Source organism: Lissotriton vulgaris, unplaced genomic scaffold (genome assembly GCF_964263255.1).
Source record: "Lissotriton vulgaris unplaced genomic scaffold, aLisVul1.2 SCAFFOLD_2463, whole genome shotgun sequence".
NCBI classification, from domain to species: domain Eukaryota; kingdom Metazoa; phylum Chordata; class Amphibia; order Caudata; family Salamandridae; genus Lissotriton; species Lissotriton vulgaris.
Genome location: NW_028254174.1, coordinates 35,437 through 59,172, shown reverse-complemented (window position 1 = coordinate 59,172; position 23,736 = coordinate 35,437). Strand labels below are relative to the sequence as shown.

General features: G+C 41.9%; 1 protein-coding gene across 1 annotated transcript in view; it reads right to left on the bottom strand.

Moving 5' to 3' along the window:
* PPOX (protoporphyrinogen oxidase) overlaps positions 1-17,047 on the bottom strand; it is a 203,116-nt gene extending 186,069 nt beyond the window's left edge. Inside the window, exons 1-4 of the mRNA XM_086951574.1 lie at positions 16,945-17,047; positions 14,294-14,428; positions 12,686-12,801; positions 8,579-8,711 (exon numbers count right to left, since the gene is read on the bottom strand). Coding sequence (XP_086807700.1) covers positions 8,579-8,711; positions 12,686-12,801; positions 14,294-14,428; positions 16,945-17,031 — 471 coding nt within the window. The 5' untranslated portion in view covers positions 17,032-17,047. The remainder of the gene's footprint in view (positions 1-8,578; positions 8,712-12,685; positions 12,802-14,293; positions 14,429-16,944) is intronic.
* Between the last annotated feature and the right edge of the window lie 6,689 nt (positions 17,048-23,736).

The window sequence follows — 23,736 nt, the reverse complement described above, 5'->3', positions numbered from 1 at the left end:
AATGTAGACTACGCAAATGTGGGGTGAAGTGGTGATGCAATGGCACATTACGAACAAGCCTTGCCGCCGCAGTCTGGAGGTATGCAACGGTTACCACGCATTTTTTACAACGCGGTACCGTTAGCACGCTACTTTTACCACGCAGGTCGTTACAACGAAATGCGCTGGGGGGCGCTCCAGGATAGTAAATACTTTAATTTACTATCCAACTCCTTTCCCTAGAGTCCACGGGGACTGGAGTTGGAATAGTAAATTAAATAATTTACTATCCAGCGCCCCTCCACGCAAGTCGTTGTAACGACTTGCGTGGTAAAAGTAGCGTGGTAACGGTACGCGTTGTAAAAGTACGCGTGGTACCGTCATACATCCCAGTCTGGATAATCTGCAGCCTTCTGTGCAAATACTCAGGAAGACCCAGATAGAGGCTGTTCGCATAGTCAAGCTGGGAAATGACTAATGCAAGCACCACAGTCTTCCTGCAATCCATTGGTAGAAAGTGAAGGAAACTTTGTAGAGCCTTCAAATTCCAAAAGCATTGAGCGGAAACATGAGCAATTTGCACTTTACCAGTTAGTTGTGCATCAAACTTGAAGCCCAAATTACTAGCACAGGCAACAGGAAAAGGAGGTGGATTTAACTCAGCCGGCCATCAAAGTTCTGACGGAGGAGTGGTGGTCTGGTTGAAAAACAAAACCTCCGTTTTAGCAGTATTCAACTTTAAGCAGCTTTCCTTCACCCAGGAAGAGATATTGAGAAGACACTACTTAAAGTTGACAAAGGCCGTCTCGCTGTGATTTCTGAAAGAGAACACCAGCTGTATCTCATTGGCGTATTAGACGACCTTCACCCCATATTGCTGATTAATTGCCGCAAGAGGAGTGAGGTATACATTAAAAAGCATTGGACTCAAAGCAGAGCCCTGCGGGACCCCAAACACAAGAGGGCTAGAGGTGGAAATATGAGGATGCAGTGTCACCTGCTGTGTACGCCCCTCTACAAATTAGCTAAATTTGGTCCAGGCAGTTCCCGTCACCCCTAAACATTTAAGTCTATTTAGGAGAATCCTGTGTAACACTGTATCAAAAACTGCAGATAGATCCAGCAGCTCCAGCATCACACAGCTTCCTTGATCCAAAGTTTCACGAATAGTCTCTGCGACTTCCAGTAGAGCGGTCTCCGTGCTATAGTCGGATCTAAATCCAGACTGGGAGTCGTGCAGATGATGGTTCAACTCTAAGAAGTCCCCTAGTTGTTTCTGAACATCTTTTTCTAGACTTTTTGCCGGAACCGGAAGGAGAGAAATTGGTCTAAAATTTTTGGGCTTTGTTGGATCTTAAGAATAGGCTGGACAAATGCATTTTTTCAGCTAGTTGGATAGATTTCCGTCTCTAACGAGGAATTCCAAATTTCACTCAATACAGGGTTGAACCAAGGGGCCAATAACTTAAAAAATGTAGTCGGACAAGGGTCAGCCGTGGAGCCTCATTTTATTTTATTAAGTTCCCCCAAAGATGATTCCATACCAAAGGGACAAAAGTCCGACCACATACTTGTGCAGCACAATGTATGAGGTGATTGGTCAAGGGGACCTGGTGAAGGGAAGGAGGAATAAATATCTTGGATTTTATTCTCAAAAAAAGTGGCCAACTTTTCACAGAGAGTCACTGAAGAAGGAATAGTACTCTTCAGAGTGTGAGGTTTAACCACATGCGCGCTGCTCTTATTCTGCTGGAATGCTGACTTTTTAAAAAACCCATTGTTCATGACGAGCTGGGCTCGGTATCAGTGTGCGAGGCGGCTACACCATGACGAGCCCAGCTCGTCATCAGCCTCGAAGGGGTTAATAAAAACCCAGGACTATGTTAAAAATTTCTTTTGCAGAGTTATCAGAAGTTTTGATCTGATTGACGATATAGTCCCTAACAGTCTTGTGCTTTAAACCATGGAATTTTCTTTGTGCAGCTTTATACGCGCACTTGGCCTCAAGGCTCATAATCTTTTCACCAGGCACGCTCCAGCCTCTTACATCGACTCTTCTCTGTGCGGAGTTCCCCTGTAAACCAAGGGGCTGAGGGTTTGCTCTTAGTCAATTTCATAGTCTTAATTGGAGCAATTTTATCCAGGGCCGATGTGACCCAACAGTTAAAAGATAGAGCATCCTGGCTAGGTTCACCTGTAAACTGGATAGGAATATCCTGTAACTCGCAACTTATCGATTAAGGTGAAATCTTCCTCCAATTTCTCCTAACCTCCAGAATCAATCTAGTATGGTCGTTACTGGAAACCCATAGTAAATTAAACAAGATCAACCAGTGATCTGACCAAGTTACTGGTCCTCTATCTGTACAGTATGATCATTTGTGAAAAGTAAATCAAGCATATGTCCTGCCACATGAGTGGGTGACGATACCATTTGAGTCAAATTAAGCACTTTAAGGGTGTCGGCCAGCTGGACAGCTAAGGGGCAATTAACATTATCCATATGGACATTAAAATCGCTGAGGACTGTAAAGTTAGTATACCTCAGTGAAAGGGCGGTGATAATGTCATAAAGCTTCAGCATATGGGCTGCTGGAGCATTAGGGATTCTGCAAACCAGAAGTCCAGCCATTGAAGAAACTTTGGAGAGTTTAATGCAGAAGGACAAAGCCTTAATCTGTCCTATACCTTTAATTCTCTTGTACGATATCTCCCACTCCTCTCTCATAATCACGGCAAGGCCACCTCCTAACCTATTTCCAACTCGATTCGCCTTGGAAATCCCTATATCCTGCTGGAATAGCCAATGCTATATTTGGGTTGAAACTCTCTCTCAACCAAGTTTCAGTTAAAAACATGATGTCCCAGGCATTAGTCTTTAAAGTCAGCCAGATATCGTTTGCATGCCTTGGCAGAGATCTACAGTTAATGAGACATGACTTGATGATGGGCCTTGAAGAGGGTTTAGATGCTCCAATTAGCCCAACCCTCAAGGAATTAGTGTGCTCACCGTTTTTCCCAAGCACATTAAATAGCTTGAAGGTACAAGATCTAGAATGGTAATCATGAGGGCTCACCCTCTTTCCCTCCTCCAAACTAAAATCCAAACAGATAGGGCCAGGGCAGCTTGATGCGCAGCCGCATCATCCTCCGCCTAATATCCTGGGCGTGTGTGGTAACGGCCAGAGAAACCAAAAGAGTTGGACCACTAACCTGTGTGCAAAATGGTGTCATGGAAATATGCCCCTGGAGCATTGGACACAGCTCCACCATATGCCTCCCAAAACAATATGCAAACTGGTGCAAAATATGTGAGCAGTATGTCTCAAAGGTAAAAGATTAAAATAGGTAAAATGACCCCTCGAACCCTGCCACCGCTTCTGAGAGTCAAAATGAGCAACTGCGCGCGCGGCCGCGTCATCCGCCCCCTAATATCCTGGGCATGCGCGGTTACAGCCAGAGAAACCAAAAGAGCTGGACCGCTAACCTGCGTGCAAAATGGTGTCAAGGAAATATGCCCCTGGAACATTGAACACAGCTCCACCATATGCCTCCCAAGACAATATAAGACTCATAAGACAGGCCTTTCTATACTTTCATGCAAGACACATAAATTCTGAGTCTTCTTCAGATTGCGAAATAAAAATGCAAATTTTACAATCATTTTAATTATCTGACGAATCCCAATATGTATGTAAATCATACACTCTCTCTTTCGGTCACTACACATCTGTAAAAACTCTTTCATATAACTAATCTGAAATAATTCTTTCCATTTTGGGGTATTAAAATCGTTAGATGCCAAAGTTGAGGGGAACTTGATTCGATTCAGCAGGGGTCATGTTTTATGTTTTAATTCAAAAACGTATATCCTGAGACAAACTGGTATGCTTGCAAGTCTTCAAATAATACATAATCTGTTCCATCTTCTGTATTTAAATAGTTTGAACATAAACTATATATTGCCTGCGAATGACAGTATCTCCTTTACAAAGTAAAGTTTAAAAACATGTAGTTCCTTCTGACTCTGCACATGTATGGTTTAGTTTACAAAGAAACAGACTGGGTCAATGTTCAAATCTGGTAAATATTTTTGCTTTGAAGCCAACAGCATTCCACCTAACTTTGCTAAAAAATATATCAATTCCCTCGGAACTATCTGTCTATCCATGCTGATTTTCCCTCTGTAACTCATTATCATTTGGTGGACCTGAGGTAATACAATTTTAAGATTACAGTCTGAAAATTAGTGTTTTTTTGGCAGCTGTTTAGTGCTGTAATGTTTTATATTTTCCCTCTGTTAACAAATTACTACTGGCTATTGAAAGGGGAATACAAAGTTTTAAATGTTTCTAAGATATCTTCATTCACAAATTGCAATTGATTGCCTCTATCTAGTTACTTTGGTAAATACTATTTCTACCAGTGTTTAATTTTATAAGATTTGCAGTATATTTGTTCCCATCAATCTTTCAATATTCTTGTTTTATCCTATTGTACACCTTATTATTTTCAGCCACCTTTCAGCATGATAATCCTCTCATTGTTTGTATTGAGTCCTTTCATCTGAGTATATATTTCTCCCATCAACATGGTATGATATTTCAAATGGTTATGCTCAAACTTTTTTTATTTTTCCAGCAATTCTTTTAAGTTCTATCTAAGCACAATTCCCACCCAAATCTCACATAAACCTGGTCACTGCTCCTCCCACTACACAGCTTCACCTGGTAGCTGTTGCCCCATGCAGTTACAGGTCCCTTGTTCGAGGCCCTCCTTCACCCGCAGGCACCCGCCTTCGTCTCATTCCTGGTGATCCAGTGCGGAGTCTCTCTGCTTTCCTGTGTTCCTCCTGTTTCTGCTCTTTTGCCTTTTACTCTTTTTCTACTTTCCTTTTTGCTATTTTTTGCTCTTTTCTATTTTCCTCTATTTTTCCTCTTAATCTGTGCCTTACAGTGCCACTGCTCCCTGCCCTTGCCGCTACTTGCCCCCTGCGGCCTCGCCATCCTCCAGTACCGCTTCCCGCCTACCAGCTGTCCAGCCCTCCCCAATACCACATAATGTCAGCTGCTGCGTGGTTAAGGTGCAATCTCGCTGACCATATCAGTGAGTTGCTCCCATCACCACACAGCTCCACCTGGTAGCTGTTCGCCCTTGCGCTTCCAGGTCCTGAGTTTGCGGCCCTCCTCCACCCGCAGTCACCTGCCTTCACCTCAACCCTGGTGGTCCAGTGGTGAGTCTCTCTGCTTTCCTGTTTCTGCTTTTTTTTGCCTGTTGCTCTTCTTCTTCTTTGCTTTTTGCTATATTTTGCAATTTTTCTCTATTCTTCCTCTAAATATGTGCCTTTTTGTGCCTATGCTTCCCACCCAGGGCGCTGCTCGTCCCCTTCAGCCCGCCCCCCTCCAGCGCCGCCTCCCAGCTGTCCAGCACTCCCCAACACTACTTAACGGCGGCAGCTGATGGACCGCACCACTGGCACGCCGTCTGCGCCAGTCAGCGCCTGAACTGCGCCCAGCGCCACGGACCCTTGTTCCAGGACCTTCTATGGCTACAACACCAGCACCCTCCATGCCCTCAGCACCAGACATTCCACCGCCTGCCACCTCGTGTCACCGAATGACACCCAGGGCCCATTCGCCTGCCACAACTGCAACTGCACCTGCACCTTCGCCTTCCACTGCACACCAGACTCATCAACCGCACAGCCCACAAGAACCAGACCCGACCCCCGCAACTACATCTTCCTCAACACACTCCCTCCACAAGCACGCCGTGGAGATCTGGGACCTGATTGTCTCCATCTCCCCTGACATCGCAATCTTTAGGGAAACCTGGATGAACCCCATTTCACCCCCGGACATAGCCACCGCCATCGCAACGGCTACAAAATCATCCACAAGGACTGCACGATCCGACCAGGAGGAGGCATCACCATCTTACACAAAAGCACCCTCCGCCTCACAACCAGCTCAGATGACCACTCGACCAATATGGAGCACCTCCACTTCCAGGTCCAGACCAACCCAAACACCACCCTCTAAGGCACCCTTGTCTACAGACCTACCGGACCCCGGCGCCCTTTTAACGAATCCAGTCTACTTCATCACACACCACGCTCTCACCTCCATGGACTACATCCTCCTCGAAGACCTTAATTTCCACCCGGACAACATCAACAACTGCAACACCTCATCCCTACTGGAGAACCTCGTCACCATCGGATGCAAGCAACTGGTCACATCTCCAACCCCCTCAGCAGGACAAACGCTCGACCCCATCTTCTAAGCAATCAACATCTCCGTCATCCACGCCTCCGAGCTAAATTGGACCGACCACCACTGCGTCTTCTTCTTTATCAAACCCACGTACACCATCACACCCTCAGTTATCCTTGCAAGAGCTGGTAAATGGTCACCAGCTCACCACCGTCCTCAGCAAAACCCCACCACCGACATCCATGGACGCCAACGCCTCAGCACGGAACCTCCACCTATGGATCTCCAACTGCGCCAACACACTGGCTCCCCTCAGGCAAGAAGCCCTTCAAGAAAGCCAGCGGGTCCTCTCCCGCCTCCAAGAGTCCAAGCGCACCTGCAGACGGCTTGAGAAAAGATGGAGGAACAGCAAGGCCGACCACATAGCCTTCAAAACCGCTTTCACCGCACACCACAACTTCATCAGAACAACAAAGAAAACTGCCATACAGGTACGCATCAACGCCAACACACACAACAGCAAAGGACTCATCACTGTGGTCAAAGAACTCACCAAATCCAGCACGGAGACAGAAGACATTCACCCCTCCCAAGAACTCTGGGACAACCTCGCCACCTTCTTCCACCGCAATAGCAATGAGATCTACAACAGATTCGCAACCCAAGACCCACCAACCCTGTAAACACTGCACCCAATGACTCCAGACTCGCCCGACAGGACCACCCTCACCTCAGAAAACACCCTCAGGATCATGAAGAGTATCCACTGTGGAGCAACCTCGGATCCCTTCTCTCACCACATCTTCAACAAAGCCATCACCTCCATCGTCCCCAAACTCTGCTGCACCATCAACTGGTCTATCAAGTCTGCCACCTTCCCTGAAGACTGGAAACACGCAAGGATCGACCCCTTGCTGAAGAAACTCTCTGGGACCCGACAGACCTCAAGAACTACAGACACATCTCTCTGCTCCCCTTCCCAGCCAAGGTCATCATGAAGGCCATCAACGCCCAACTCTCCAAATTCATCGAAACTAACCACATCCTGGACCTCTACTAATCAGGCTTCAGAAGCAGCCACAGTACAGAGACCACACTCCTCTCCACTACAGACCACATTTGCACCCTCCTCGACTGAAGCGAAACTGCAGCCCTCATCCTCCTGGACCTCCCGGACGCCTTCGACACTACCTCCCACCACACCCTCTGCACAAGAATCAATGCTGCTGACATCCTTGACAAAGTCCTCGAATGGATGCGCTCCTTTCTCACCGGCTGAACACAGAGAGTCACTCTTCCACCGTTCTACTTAGAATCCACAGAGATCAGATGCAGAGTGACTCAGGCTCCTCCCGGAGCCCTATCTTCTTTAACATCTACATAGTCCCGCTTGCAGCCATCATCAGAAGCCACAGACTCAACATTGTCTCCTACGTCGATGACACCCAGCCAATTCTCTCCCTCATCGACGACCCCACAGCCGCCAAGAACAACTGCCACAACGGGATGAAGGCAGCCACTGCTTGGATGGACAGCTGCCTCAAGCTCAACTCAGACAGGACCAAATTCCTCATTCTGGGCTCCACTCCCTCTACCTGGGACAACTCCTGGTGGCCTGCAGCGTTCAGAACCCACCCACACCCACGCACCACGCACGAAACCTCTGCATCATCCTGGACTTCTCACTCTCAATGAACCGCCAAATCAATGCCATCTAGTCCTCCCGTTTCCACACGATCCGCCTGCTTTTGAAGATTTTCAAGGGGATTTCCCACAAAGTCCAGGAAAGTGGTCACCCATGTGCTCGTCAGTAGCAGACTCGACTACGGCAATGCACTCTACGCCGGCACCACCAAAGAACTCTTAAAGAAACTGCAGAACATCTGGAACACCTCTGCCAGACTCATCCTGAACATCCCCACCGCAGCTACATCACCTGTTACCAGAAAGACCTCCACTGGCTCCCGATCAACAAAATAATCACCTTCAAACTTCTCACGCACGCCTATCTCGCTGTGAAGACCTGTAACTCCCTGCCTCTACTTCTCAGGCAATCACCGTCATTGCCTCAATTCGGGAAGGACCTCAAGACCTGACTCTTCGACTGAACCGTAGAACCCCCTCACAGCGCCTTTAGACCCTAACGGGTGAGTAGTTGTGTTCTACAAGAACCTGACGGAATACTGTGATGGTACTAATACATAGAATTTATGACTTTCATACTGCTTAGCACACCACTTAATAAAAGTAACTCAATACTGTCATACCGTGGCACTTTTCAAAACCTAATAATACAATTATTCCCAATTCTTTTTTCAAATCGCAGGCAAAGAAGTATGCATTTATTTCTTTGAAAACATATTAAAAAAAAGAGTGCAACTTACCTCCTTTCCAAACCGTCTTGTGACAAAGCCATGAATAGTCTCATCGGGAAGGGTCCCTCGACGCGCAGTCAAGTCTCGGAGGCCACACCAGACGAGAGGGTTAGTAAATGGGGGCACAGTTTTTAAAACACCCCTAAGAAATACAAATGCAAGAATTACAATCCTGAAAATAATTTTATATGACATTTTTGTCAGAAAGCACTTCTTTTCATTCAACTGTTAAATTAAAACCAGGGTTATACTTGGCTGATATGAAAGTAAAAGATCTATGAAGTTCTGTAGTAGTTCCAGATTAACAAGAAAAGCAAATCTCAAAATCCTAAGCAGCTGGTTGGCCTTTATGCTGAATTAGAAGTGCAATGCCACTGTTGATGTCACCCCTTGGACTACATCTTATCTATCAATAATGAAGATGATCTTATATCATATCAACAACTTGAGGCTAGTGGAAAAAATATTTAAGGTAAACTTTGATATATATTACCCAGTAGCAGTTGCTATTGTTAGGTCAGATGTTCCATAAGAAATGCATTTTCTGTGTTGCTAATAACTTTGGACCTGTTTGACGAATTTTCACAAAACTTTCCAAAAAGGTGCTACTTTTTGACTAATTTGTGCATCGAAAGGTTCAGGGTGATCATCTTAGCAGCAGTCGAGAAAAAGGAAAGGAGGGGCGGCCCAAAACACAAAATTCTCAAGCTTTTCCATAGACTTCTTTAAGAAGGGCTACAGCAAAACCTGCTGATCGAAATTGCACCAAATTTAGCATAAAGCTAGATCTCGGTCCGCAGATTGAGCTTTTTATGATTAGGTGTAAATCCGTTCAGTAGTTCTTGAGTAATTAAGGTGTGAAAACGATTTGTATATGTGGACAGCTGGGTCTGTCAGAGACTTGTGAAACTGTGGTGGCAGCAGCAGTTCAAAAATTAAGCATTCTGATTGGCCCGGGAAGCTTTATTTCCCTAGAGCCATCTCGCTCCCACAGGAGTCAGACTCCAGTAGGAACGAACAGCCTGATTGGCTGCCAGGAACATGAGAAAAATGGTGGTGGCAGCCATTAGAGTACTCGGGACGTGGGGCCAGATGTATGACCCTTACAATTTGCGAGTCGCAAATTGACTCGTTTTGCGACTTGCAATTTGCAATTTGCTAAATGTAATGTATAACAGTGTCTCAGACACTGTTTGCGATTACTAATGGGGTCGCAAATTGCATGCCTCATTAATATTCATGAGGCAGGTGCAATTTGAGATCCTATTGGGAATTGCTAGCACTCCCAGGGATGGTAGCCTGCTGGGCTCAGCAGACCACCATATCTGTGACTGCTTTTTAAATAAAGCTTTTTTTTCTAATGCAGTCCGTTTTCCTTAAAGGAAAACGGGATGCATTTAAATAAGAAAAATTTAATGTTTTGGTTTCATTTTTAACCATAGTTTTGCATCAATTCACAAAGGGGATAGGGTACCCTGAGGACCCCATCCCATTTGCTAGTGGCTTACCACCTACTTGTAGTAGGTGGTAAACTGTGAGTGTTTTGCTACTGCAAATGCATTCACAAAACAATCGTACATTGAACAGTAGGGATACCATGACTACAAAGCCCAACGGGGAAACCCAGAGGGAACCCACCCCTAGCCCAAATAAATAAATAAATAAATAAATCCTCCTCTCCCACGGGACCAAAATAAAAATAAAAATGGCAGTTGGGGCGGCACTGTTCATTTGTAGGCCACGGGTAGCCTACCCTCAGGTTGTATTGAACAAGGGGAGGGGCCCTGCGATAATAAAGCAGATGGAGGCCTTCCCACCCCACAAACCCCCCCACCCCCCCCTACCCCCCCCCCCCCCCCGGGACCCATTAAAAACCCAGGGAGCTCACCTAGGGGGCTGGCTCACTAGCTATGTCCCGAGAAGTCCACTCCCAGGACATAGCAGTTTTACTGCCTGCACCGGCGTGGTCAGTGAAACCTGTGTTTGCTCTCGCTTGGCAGGAGCATTTTCAAAACTCCTGCCATGTGGGAGCAAACATAAATTCTGCTCCCAGCCAGCGGAAGCAAGCTTTTGATCTACTTTCCTGCATGCACTGATGATCTGAAACAGATCGAAATATTGCTCCTACCTGAAGGGAGCAGCATTTAAAGCGGTGTCCTATAGACCAGAGCAATGCCAGCTCCTGCTGCATGCTAGTAGCCGGCTGGGAGCCCTAGGGCTCCCCCCCGCCTGCCCCAACAAGTGTATGGTGGATGCGTAGAGATAACTATAAATGTTGAATTTCAGTGGGTTTTTTTTATTTCCAAACGTTACATTGCCAATGAAATGTTGAAGGCGATTTTCGCAGCTTTGCAGGATATTTTTCACTGTAATTACGCCCAGCCAAGATGTTTGCGCACTCTATCTCTGCAAGCTTGCCATTTGAAAGGTTTTTCAATGCACACTGGCAAAAGTATGCCTAAGTAGTCTCTGCTAGCTTACACTTTGCAACAGGCACATTAATGTCTAACAAATAGGATAAAGTATTGAACATTTGCTGAGTTGCGAGTTTTTTACAGAACTGTTAAAAAAACTACACATCTTCACACTTTTAGGATATGCTGATCTTAAATGTCACACCAGCCTACAGTGACATTTTCTTTATCAATTTCAAAACACAGGTTTTCTTCAGCAATGACCCAAGAATTATTTTGGTAATGTATAATTGAAACAGACAAACAAGGTGTAATACTGATAGTGCACACGCACATGTAGTTCCCGAAATATCTTGAGAGGACGTTCCCTCATTTGCATGGGAGCATGGCCCCAAGCAAATGAGGGAATCTCTTTCTGTCTATGCCCGCAACGTGGGCGCAGAACCAAACAGGACCTTAAGAGATGCAGTGACAGTTTGCCTCAAAAACGTGACCCACTGTCTGTGTGCCCTCTAAGGTCAGCCCTCTGGAGTAGGCAAAAGTGGTGCCTTTGAGCCCCCTGACATCTCACTGCAGGTAGGAGTAGTCAATTACTGCAACTGCCTACTAGGGGATTTCCCTACCCTATTCAAAATGCAGGTGGCATGCTGCCTGCACTGTGAAACACAGAGCAGCTTGTAAACAGCTGCTCCATATTTCACTGAATGTACTTATGCCTCAAAGGCAGGCACATGTTAGCGGCTGCTCTTGCAGAAGCTCATCAATTATAAAAGGATGCAGTGTCCCTGTTTGTAGATGGTGTGCCTGTTTAAAGGTGTGCCAACGCACACACAAAGACAGTGGCCCTATCTTTGGTATGGGCCCTTGTCCACCTCACAAAAAAAGAAAGCTTGTATGGGATTCAATTCTTTATTGTTTAGCTACTAAAAGACATTACAAATAGTATGCCACAATAAAAAGGGAAGGACAGGTAGGGATTCAACGTGCATAATACAAGGCCAATGTACAGTTACAATGTTTAGTAATATCTTTGCATAATAATACAATATAAAAATGACTCAAATGATAAAAATGCTGCTGGACAGTGCCCTCTTAGGCATTGAAGCCAAGGGAGGAAAACTAGCATTGTTCAAAGGACTGTATACTAAAAGAGAGAAAAAACACAGGAGCAAATCTTAAGTGAAGTGGATCGTACAGACCTTACTGAAGTCTTAGCTTCAATGTGTGGCTAAAGCAGACAGAGTGCCGAGTGCAAGTAAAAAAAAAAAAAGGGCAGGTGATCAGTGCCGCCAGGCTGCGACAGAGTAAAGAAAATTGTAAAGTTGATGATGTAAACATTTAAAACTAGTAAAAAGCTCTCATGGCGGTTTGGTGGAAAAGGGAGGGGAGGGCAAGAAATTTGCTATACGGTGCCCGGCACTAACTCTGGCTGTTTCGTGGCCGACCCAATATGCAAAGCGTAAAGTCTGTCCTTGTTCCCAATGGGGTACTGCTGCCTCTTATTGAGAGAGCTGCTGTTTTAAAATTTTACCAAATTTAGCACATCTCACCAGCACTGAGGGTAACATGCTACTAAAGCAAATAAAAGATGCCTGTGCGCAGGTGCGGGCCACCTCAGCCCAAAAAAATGGTTTACGTTTGTATGGTGTCTCATTGCACAAAGTAAAAGTACGTTTCTTGGCTTATCCAGACTATGCCTTACCAGAGTCCTGAAGGTAATTTGTGCAGTGCGTTTCTGACATAGAGGTAGCGATTTTTTGCTGCGGCGTGATCACCTTTGACTGGTAGAATTTCGCTCTCCAAACCAAGCTCTGAAACCTAACAACAGAGGACAATCCTTTTGCATATTTTTCCATCAGTCATCAGAGGATACTAACATGATCCATTACAGAAAATGGAGACTCCACAGTAATGAACAATGCTTTCAATCACTTTCACAGAAATTCATAAGGTAATTTTTATTTCATATCACCAAACTACAATAAAGCTTATAGATAGCATAAACATTTGTTTTAAATGCAACAGCATTGTATACAATATAAGTGGAGGCGATTTTATGAGAACTCAAAATTTGGATGTCACACTAAGAAAAACTTCCTTAGCCCTCAAGGGAGTCTGTAACTTGTGCATAGAGAAGGCTAACAAACTGGTGTTTCCCATCACTCCCTCTGATTTCTAACAAACTCATATAGATCTGCTTTCTTGTTACTAAGGATCCTATTCCGAACTTCACATAGTATATCACATATCATATAGATGTGAATCTATTTCCATCATCTCTCAGGCTATGACACTACACTCAAGTGGGTCTGTTAATATCGTCCCTCAAACTGGTACTCCACACTCTTGGTTCTCCTCATTTCCTTTCTCCTTCAAATACTTAACAAGTTTGGTATTCATCTAAATTGTCTGCGGATGACACATAATAACCTATCCTTTTAATATTTTTTTTCATTTCATTCATAAGCTTGTTCTTCATACGTCTCTTTAGTTGAGATCTGGATCCCACACCTCACGCTACTCATTGCAAAATGGACATGTTTTTATTTTTCTTCAATGGTTTTCAAAACCTTTACTTTTATTCTACCACACATCTTTTTCCTTATTAGAGTTTATTGTTAATTTCCCTTGCTTTCAATATATATTTAATACTATAATTGTACTCAAACAGCCTTAACTTCGTTTTCTGTATTTTTTGTATTAATCCTTACACAACTACTATTCTGATTTCCCATTTCCTTTCATTTGCCATCTAGTGTATTCAGCATCATGTTAAACATGTCTGAATTAATTTTATCCATCATTTTCCTACATTCCTTGTTTTCACTGTCTCCTCTGCCTGGTTCTCTTCAATCAATCGATATCTCTCCTTTACACCATAATTCCCTCCCTGCTTTCTCCAGGTAATTCTGGCCTCTTCAATTCCTCATCCACTTTCAAACACATAATCTCTTTCTATAAGCCTCTCAGATTTTCTTACTATTCTTAAAATCATAGTCTTCATATGGCTTCCAGCCTGTATGTCAACGTGTGCATTGTTATTCACATCTTAACGAGCAGTACATGTGTTTCTGATTTTTATTATGTCAATTTTGTCATTTGGTTCGGTGTTGCAATCTGATTAAAAGAGCAAGGTATACTCAAAGAAAAACAGTTATTATAATCATAATTGATATAACAAAGGCTCTCAAGAGTACAGGTACAACAATTCATAATCGCATTTACCAGTTACTTCTAAACAATGCGTAAAAGGCTCTGCAACATGGCAGATTTTAATTTAAAAAAAGAACCCAAAACATAAGCCTCCTACCATGGAGAGTGTGTTCTTGCCAACAGCACCTGCTGGACGAATCCCACGTGGCCCGTGCTCAAACACTGCTCCATCGTCTGTGCGGGTGGAGTTTAGCCAACCACCCAATCGGCTGCTGCCTTCCACAAGAATGACCTAGGGTCATGCAAATTGATTAAAGTACAGGTTTAAAAGGCAATATCGCATGAAGTAAGGACTGTGGTAGGCTCTTGTGCATTTATTAGGCTGTGGCTTTGTATGGGAGTATCTTATTGACCGGGAGTGTACATTATTCCAGGCTGTGCATGATATGTCAAGCAATGTGACAACCTCCTACTGGAAATATACAATTGAATGAACAATGAGAGGAAACCACAGCACAAACCAGGTCTGTTCATCCAAAGATTGAAATCACTGAATATTAACTGCGAATACCAAATACAATTAATCTACTTCATGAATATAAAGAGCATTTCAGCCTTCGCCAGCATAGACCCTTCATCTGTTCATGTAAAACCTGTGAGATTTTGGCAAACAGATCAGAAAAAATAACGTCTATGCAAGCTGAAAGTTATGATTGAAAATATAAGTGAGTGTAGGCAAAGAGTTTCTAATAAGCGTGAACCATTAGTCTAAGGAAAGGGAAGTCGCATCATACTATGTTACATAAGCATTACAGGATCACATTTTCTACATAGCACCTGATACGTATATGAGGACCTACCGTTTTGACATGACTACTAGATTCTCACACTGTGTGTATTAAAGGTGAAAGTCAAAAGCATAAACTGAAAATACTCTATGCCTATTGCATTGGTCAGCTGATGCATGCCTGCCATAACATGATTGCAGCACATGTCCAAACATCACCTAAACCAATATTCTTTCAACTATATGCAAAAGAATCATTGACAAAGCCAATAGGTCTGGTGTTGGCCACCAGCTTTTGGCAATTCTTGTTACATTTGTCACGATTTTTACAAAACATTATGGTTCGGGAAGCTGCCAGACCCTCATTAAATCTAAAAAAGAAAACTATGCTTAAAGGCAAAAGTTGTTTTCTGGTCTCAAAAAGGTACACATTATAATGGTACAACTAGCGCCAAAGAAAGAAAGAAAAAAGGAAATCATGCAAAAGGAAATAAAGGAATAGAAAGAAGGAAACAAATAAAGAATAGAAGAAATAAAGCAAAACAGAAGGAAAGAGAAAAGAAGACAAAAAAGAAACAACAAAGAAAAGGAGACAAAAAGAAAGAATGAACAAAAAGGGAAAGAAAGAAGGTAAAAAGAATGAAAAAAGGAAGGAAAGAAAGAAGATTAAAAAGAGCAAAACGGGAAAGACTGTAAAAAGAGCGAAAAAGGAAAGAGGTTAAAATGAAAATATGAAGGAAAGTAAGCAGAAAAAAGAAACACGTAAAGTAGCCAAGAAATAAAGATGCAAATAAGGAATGAAATTAAGGAAAGAAGTAAGGAAGGGAAAGAAAGAAGGGAAAGAAAAACGAAATAAAGAAGGGAAGGGAAGGGAAGAAAAAAGAAAGAAAGAAGGGAAGAAAAAAGAAAGAAAGAAAGAAGGGAAAGAAAGAAAGAAGGGTAAAAAAGAAGGGAAAGAAAAAAGAAAGAAGGAAAAGAAAAAAGAAAGAAAGAATGAAGGGAAAGAAATAAGGGAAAAAGAAAGAAAGAAATAAAGAAGGGATGCAAAGAAGGGAAAGAAAGAAGGGAAAGAAAGAAAGAAAGAAAGAAAGAAAGAAAGAAAGAAAGAAAGAAAGAAACAAAGAAACAAAGAAAGAAAGAAAGAAAGCAAAAAAGGAAGGAAAAAAGAAGGAAATAAAGAAAGAATGAAAGAAGGTAAAATGAGAAAGAAAGAAGGAAAAAAGAAAGACAAACACAATAAAGCTTGGGTTTCTCCCTAGGCAAAATGTATTAAAGAACCATTGGTGAAACGGATTACAAGCACACAATATAGTATGCTCTTAAAAAGCAGCAGTGCACTTCAAAAGGAATTTACAACAGCACTGGAAGGAGACCCGGAAGGATAATGCTGGAAGGTTTCCGGTCTTCACTTCAAATGTGTCCTACTATAACATGAGGCAACACTGGCACTTAAAGAAACTAGCTTTTGCTTCTATATCCAAATTGTGAAAGTGCAAAATGCATTCATTTAGAGTGGCACTAGACAGTGACTTCAGTAGGCTGACCAATTGCCCCATGCTGTATGCTGTAGTGTGCAGAAGCAAAATGAGAATGATACAACAATAGACCAAAAGGTGAAGAGAGGTGGCTGAAAGCACCTTTAAGTAAGTATATTATACATATAATTTAGTGAAATTCTAATGTCCTGGCTAACGCCAGGCCTAAAAAGAGCAGATATTAACTTGACAGTATTAAAAGTGCTCTGACCTCACTAAATCTAGCAAAGGATCCAATAAATGCCAATCCAATGCAATGTGTATACAACAAGGAAGTGAAAGCATCCTCTCTCTGCTCTTTAACCCCTCAATTCTCACCTAACCTGCTCTTCCCCTTCAACTCCTTCCTGGAACAGGGTCCAATTTTGCTGTTGCTGAGAACAATCTAGGAGTGAGTTGACAGTTTTGATTTGGACTGCCATCTATAAGCCGTGATAGAACACTGCTGGAACCCACAGATCTGATCCGTCTGAAAATGTATCTCACCTTGGGAACGCTGCCACTTTTCACAAGGTGGTAGCAGGCTGCAAGACCGCTGATCCCTCCTCCTGCAACAACCACCGTCCGCGGCATTGTGCCAATATTTACTACTAAATGGATGGAGACAAGAGGATAAGAAAAAGGTTAAAAAAAGAACTCATTTGTCGTTTTAAAGTCAAATACCTAATAAGTTAGAAGATAAAGATATGTTTCATTCCCACGTGTAATCTACAGTTAGATATGTACAAGCGGACCTGCATTGTTAAGAGTCTGGTGTCTCTGTGGACAAATACATTTATTGCAGGGATCTGTGATTCACCTCAAAGTTGTAGTTTGGAACCTCAGGGTCCATCAAGCTTTTAATTCTTCTGAGATCAGATCATTAATACAAGTACTACTGAGTTTGTAAATAAACATATGCTATTTAGTGGCAAGACGTCCATTGAAGGAAACGCCTACACTGCAAAAAAAACTACTTCTAGTTGTTAAAAAATGTGGGAAAAAAGGTAAAATCTTAATTAAATCAGTTACAGAAATGGTATATGTGTGTTTGTGTTGTATCTGTGAGATTGTATAAATATATGTGTGTGTGTATATATATGTGTGTGTGTTTGTGAAAGGAAAAACACTTCCACGGGAAGGACATTAAAGCAGCACTCCAGTCGCAGCGATTTCAAAAGTTCTTATTTATTTAAATCAAGGAAATGTTATCTACGTGTTTCGGCTGCCCTTCGCAGCCTTGTTCACGATGAAGCACACCACGTGTACAATAGATTTTATGTACGTTTTCTTTCATTAAAATCGACAACAGACAAGCAAATCGAAAGTGCAAGCCAGCTGAATAACTTGATTGCGCCATCTTAAAATGTGCAAATATAGCAATACTTAAAGGCAATTATCTCTCTGTTCGAAAGCATGGAGCAGTTGTAAAACATCACTATTAAAAATAGTTTAATAGAGCTCTCATTTTTTCCAAGTTGGACCGGAGTTCAACCTTTGAATCATCATAAAATTAATTACATTATATATTGCTTTAACCACTGCATTTAAAAAACAAAAGTGCTGTAGTTTCTTATCATGTAGCCAGTGCCCATTTAAAGTGCCAAGTGCAATTTAAAAGTTGTGATCCTCATCTCTTTTTCATACATATATGTATATTTTTACTGTGTTGTTCTTTTCTATTTCCTTCAGCCAAACGCACATATTATATCATATATCTTGATTGGAGTGGATAGTGTAGCCCAAATCAAACTATATGCACTCGTTATACAATTAATTTATACTACAGTCACACTCTTATATATCCGTAGGTGAGTCCAATTATCCACCCCTCTTATACAGTATCAGGTATCTGTTTTAAATAAGGAGAAAAAAAAATCTTTTTATATCGCTTTTTTAATTATTTTAAGGTGAGAGTAAATGCTTATTTTTCTGTTTATAATGTGTCTTAGTGCTACCTAAAACAAAAAAATATAATAAAATGAATACAGTTCATACAACATGTTAATTCTAAGAGGAACAAGTGCTTAAAGATTTCAATTAATACAGGCATGTATAGAGTTCTTCATCAATATTAAAACCATTTAGTTCCATGCTGTCTAGTTCCAGGATGTAGGTTTCTAACTTTCTAAGTTTCTTCTCTCTATCCCCCCCAATCTTTCCTTTTTAGGGGTTTGGGCGAAGCAGCTATAATTCAAGTGTGCTGAATTGCTCTGATGACATCTTTCAAAATGTCTTGCAATGGGATAACTCCGATCAATGTTGCTAATGGCACGAATGTGTTGTAAAATTCTCTTATGTGCTGATAAAGGTGTACTCCCAACATATAACTTTTCGCACTGGAATTTAAGGATGCAGACCAAAAAAACTTGATTTACAAGTTAGAATTCGATTGATTTTTATGTTTTTATGGAATGGTGTAGTTATTGTGGTTAGATTTTCTCCATTCTTACAAGCTTTAAATTTCAAAAACTTCTTAAAACCTTCTCTGGGTGTGAGCCACATTCTATTGATATTGTAGGAAGAGAAATCACTTAAGTAGGTAGTCTCTTAAAGATTCAGATTTTCCGTAGGTTCTCTTTCTTTATTTGTATGGGTCATAAAAGCTTCTTGTTAGCCTGTTAGAGATGTTCTTCTGTAAGTGATTTTAGGGGCCTCCGGTAATAGGTTTTCAGATCTTCATCCATTCATAACACTTTCCAATTCTCCCTTAATAACTTGTTGATCTCAAAATTTGAAGTGTCTTAGTCCATAATGTATCTTGTACCTCATTCCTTTCCACTTTTGCTTTTACCGCTAAAAGGCGCTCTCTTTTCTTTATCTTTGCTCTATCAAGTGCATCACACAGAACTTTGTTTGGATATCCTCTCAGTTTAAAGCGATCATACTTCTCCCTCACTTGTTTGTCAAATGGCTCCTTCTCCAAGCAATTCCTCTTTGCCCAAAGGAATTCCCCATAGGATACGCTCCATTGTGTATCCACTGTGTGGGTGTCCAACTATTTGCATGCAATATGCTGTTGGTACTGGTCCTCTTTCTGTAGATCTTGGTGCAAATGTTGTTGTTATTTATGTATATTCCTATATCTAGGTAATGTATTTCTCTGTCACTTACTTCCTATGTGAACCTTAAACCCTGTGGGTTGTCGTCAAGGAATTTCTGGAATCTCTCCAGATCTTGCTTTCCTTCCCCAATGATAAAAATATTTTCGATGAATCGAACTCACAGTATTATTTTTCTATGTGCGACAAATTTTGTTTGTTCCATACGACTTCAGCTTCCCATATGTAGGGGTGAATGATGTCCCCATTGCTGTTCCCTGCACCTGTAGGAAGAATTCTTTATTGAAGAAAAATACATTATGAGTTAGGCAAAATTCCATCATCTCTAACAACATGGTTGAGTGATCCAGAAGAGATACGGAGTGAGAGTTCAAAAAGTATTGGCATGCATCTATTCCATCTCGATGTTGAATTGAGGTATAGAGTGAGACCACATCGACAGTAACCATTAAATACTAGGAGTTCCGGGGGTATGGTTAATTCGGTTAAAGAAATACAGGGAGTCCCTTAAACATGAGGGGAGATTCACCACAGGAAACAGAAAAATATAAATAAATCTTGATGTGTTTTCAAGTAGGGAATCCTATTTTACTCATAATCGGTCTTCCACTGGAGGTTTTCACAATCGTTACGTACTTTAGGTAGAAAGTATATAGTTGGTAAAATTGGGTGAGTCATTTTTAAATATTGATGTTCTTCGAGATCTAGGAGTCCTGCAGCATACCATTAATCCAATTTCAAGTGAAAGGTTTTCATGTATTCCCCAGTGGGATCTTTGTCCAGTTTCTTACAAAGGATTTTTGTTAGTCAATTGTCTGTTTGCATCTGTTATACTTTATCACTTGGATTCATAATGATATTCTTGTCCTGTTGCAGGAAAATCAGTGCCTTCCAATCGTTACTTTTTTATTCTTTTTCTTGATGTTAATATCATTCATTTTTTTGAAACCTTCAATCATCATTTCTTGGGAGGTGACCACTTATTTACCAGGTGGAAGCCGGGGAAAACATTTTGAACCAGTTTTGCAGTTACTTCCAGTTGCTTCATCTGGTGGAATCCCCAAATGTTGACACAGCTCCATATCCGATAAAGTCTCTATTTCCTCATGTGATCCACCACCCATCATCTCCATCTCTAAACTCATGAGTGCTTTAAGTGGATTCAAATATTTCCCAGTTATTTTGGATACTTCTGTTTTTTTCTCCAGCCGTCGTAGTTTTTGTTTCTTTTGAGCAAAAACTTTTTGTCATTTTACTTTTCTTGCAAATTTATAAAAGGTCGATTCTGGCATCCACCAGGTTCCATTTACCCTAGGACAGAAGTTTAATCATATATTTAGCGAATTGATGTGGTAATCCTTGAAGGTTTTTGCAGATAGGTTGATAATCAGATTATTTTCTGTTGTTGTTTTTTATAAATCTCTTTCCTTTGGTTCCACATCCTCTTTTTGTGGTTTATTTTGGGCCTTCTTGTTCGTAGGGATTTGTTGCATCCTTTTGTATTCCTCCTCTTGCCCTTCTTCTCGTGTTCACCTGGTACAATCTCAACTATCCTGAAAAATCCAGTTTGGGCAGTAGGGCTGTGGTTTCTTCGTCCCCCAAGCTCACTACTGAGCTCTCTGCGCTCAATGGGGCTGTTGTTAGCATTGTCTTTTTGTCTGCTGCTTGGCGAGTGTATAAGTGGTCGAATCTCCTGGCAAGGGTGTAAATTCTTCCTGCTGCATAGTCCCTCCTATCCCAATTACATTTCTTTGCTTTCTTGTTTATCTAATTTCTTTTCCATATTAATTAACACATGTTTTATCTCTTACTTCTCTGCAGAGCCTTCAACGCGTCTTCCAGTTCTTTGATCTGGTCAATGGCTTTTGCCAATTTTCTTTCTGCATGTGTAATTTGCATTTGCATTAACTTCTTACAGCAATCCATAGTATCCATTAGCCATTGTGCTAATAGGTTTGTATCCAAATCACTCCATGTTGGTAATACATTTTTGTAGGCCTCTTGGGACCCTTCCACATTTTATATAGTTTTCCAAGGTGGTGGTCTCCCACCATTTATTTATTTCCATGATTCTTTTACCATCTTAAAGGGAGCTGTTTCCACAGTCCCAGCTCTCCATTTAGATTCTCTGTAGTCTCCATCATGGTAGCTAAAATGTTATTTGGCTTTCAGCTCTGTTTTCGCCATTCTCTCTGCCATCCTCCCTCGGTTAATCCATTCCGGGTCTTCAATAACTACCAGATGTTATTAGTAATGATTCAAATTCCACTGTCTGTATTTGTTACAATATTATTGCTTCACTTATGTTTTGTAGCTAATTTTCCACCTATTGTATGTATTTCTGTTTCTCACTTTGGTTTAGAGAAACTGGATTCACGCCCCCCTTGTGTGTACACAGGAAGAGACAAGAAGTTGTAATCTCCGAACTCTGACTTCTTTCACATGCAATGACTAATTTTGTTCAATCAGATCTATGCCTGTGTTTGAAAAGTTCAAAGTAACGCCGCAGGCTCAGCTCGGATGGTCCGGGCAGGGGTAGTCACACCCGCGCCTCCACCGGAGCGTGAAGAAGTCCAATCCCCTCACCCTTACTCACCTTTTCTCTTGTGTCATCTCCTCCATAGAAACAGGCAGAAGCTGCAGTCCCTCTTTCTTTCATGTGAATTTTGACACCGGATAGGATAGGATAGTTATTTTTAAAGCGCTTGAATGCCGTGGCGTCTTGGCGCTGAGTGTGTGCGTGGGGAGACTGGGCTGTAGAACCAAAGGTTTAACTTGAAGGGAACAGCAAGGTCTTCAGCGTTTTCCTAAAGACCATCCGATTGGATTGAAGTCGCATGGTGGAAGGCAATTTATTCCTTAGCTTAGCTGCACAGTGTGATAATCTCTGACCCCCCCCCCCCCCCCACCTTGCTCTACGAATTTTGGGGGTGTGGTCGAGACCAGAGTTTGTGGATCTAAGGGTTCTAGTGGGAGAGTTCCAGGAAAACAAATTCTGGATCTCCCCTGACCCGCCTCCATATAGAGCCTTGTGCCCCATACAGAAGACCTTAAATTTCACTCGTTGCATGACAGGAAGCCAATCAAGTGACCTTATGCCCACCGAAATGGAGTGGCGTTCAGGTATGTTTAACAACAATCGAGCCGCCGCATTTTGTAATGACTGTAGTTTCATTCTCGGAGACTTGTCAATGGCCATAAACAGCGTGTTGCAGTAGTCTAATTTTGAAAGAAAAAGCGCTACTACAACGGTTTTTTGAAGCTCCTGAGGAATAAAGGGGAAGATCTTACATAAAGTTTTAGTAAGAAAAAGCAAGAGGAGGTCAGACGATTGACCTGGGCCGAAAAGTTGAGCTGATCGTCAAAGATGACTCCAAGGTTCCTGTCTTTAGTGGTAGCGCAGAGACAATCACCTGCCTCTGTTGGCCACAACGTTTTGTTCCACAGTGAAAGGCCTTTACCAAATTCCAGTACCTCTGTCTTTTCGGTGTTTATCTTAAGAAAGTTTAGGCTCATCCAGCACATAATTTCTGACAAACAGGCATGACAGCCACTGGCAATGATCTCTGGTTGTTTCGAAACCAATATTATGAGCTGGGAGTCATCTGAATAGGATAGGTACGCTGCTTCACATCCGGGTGTGCATGCCGGTATCTGCATTCTACTATGCAACTGACTGCTCCCCCCAAACACTCAAGTCTGGACGTTCCTGCGGGATAGACAGCAGGTTGCACAGGAGGGTGAGTTTTCCAGGATCTTATTTTTTATATATATATAATTCTCCCAAATGGTGCAAAACCAAGAGACCTTCACAGTTTGGCATTAGCCTTCGACAGGGTCATAGAATTTTTCAACTGGAGTGTCCATTTAAAGAGGCATGCCTCCACCACCACCAATTAAAATGCAGCGCACCATTTGAACATTTACATATACCACTATTTAGGATTTAAGTGACAAGAATTGCTTTCATTGCTATTTCTTTCAAAAAGTTAACTTCATATTCAACATGGATCCCATTCTACAACAAAATCCCTTGGATGGCATTGCTTAGGGCATCACTTGTAATAGATTTCTATAAAATGACAGTGGGAAAAATAGCTTTTCCAGATCTCAAGGTTCTACTCCCCTAGTTCGGATTCTTATATGTTCTTGTTATGCCTTTATATTTATAGTTGTGTGTGTATATATATATATATATATATATATATATATATATATATATATATATATATATATA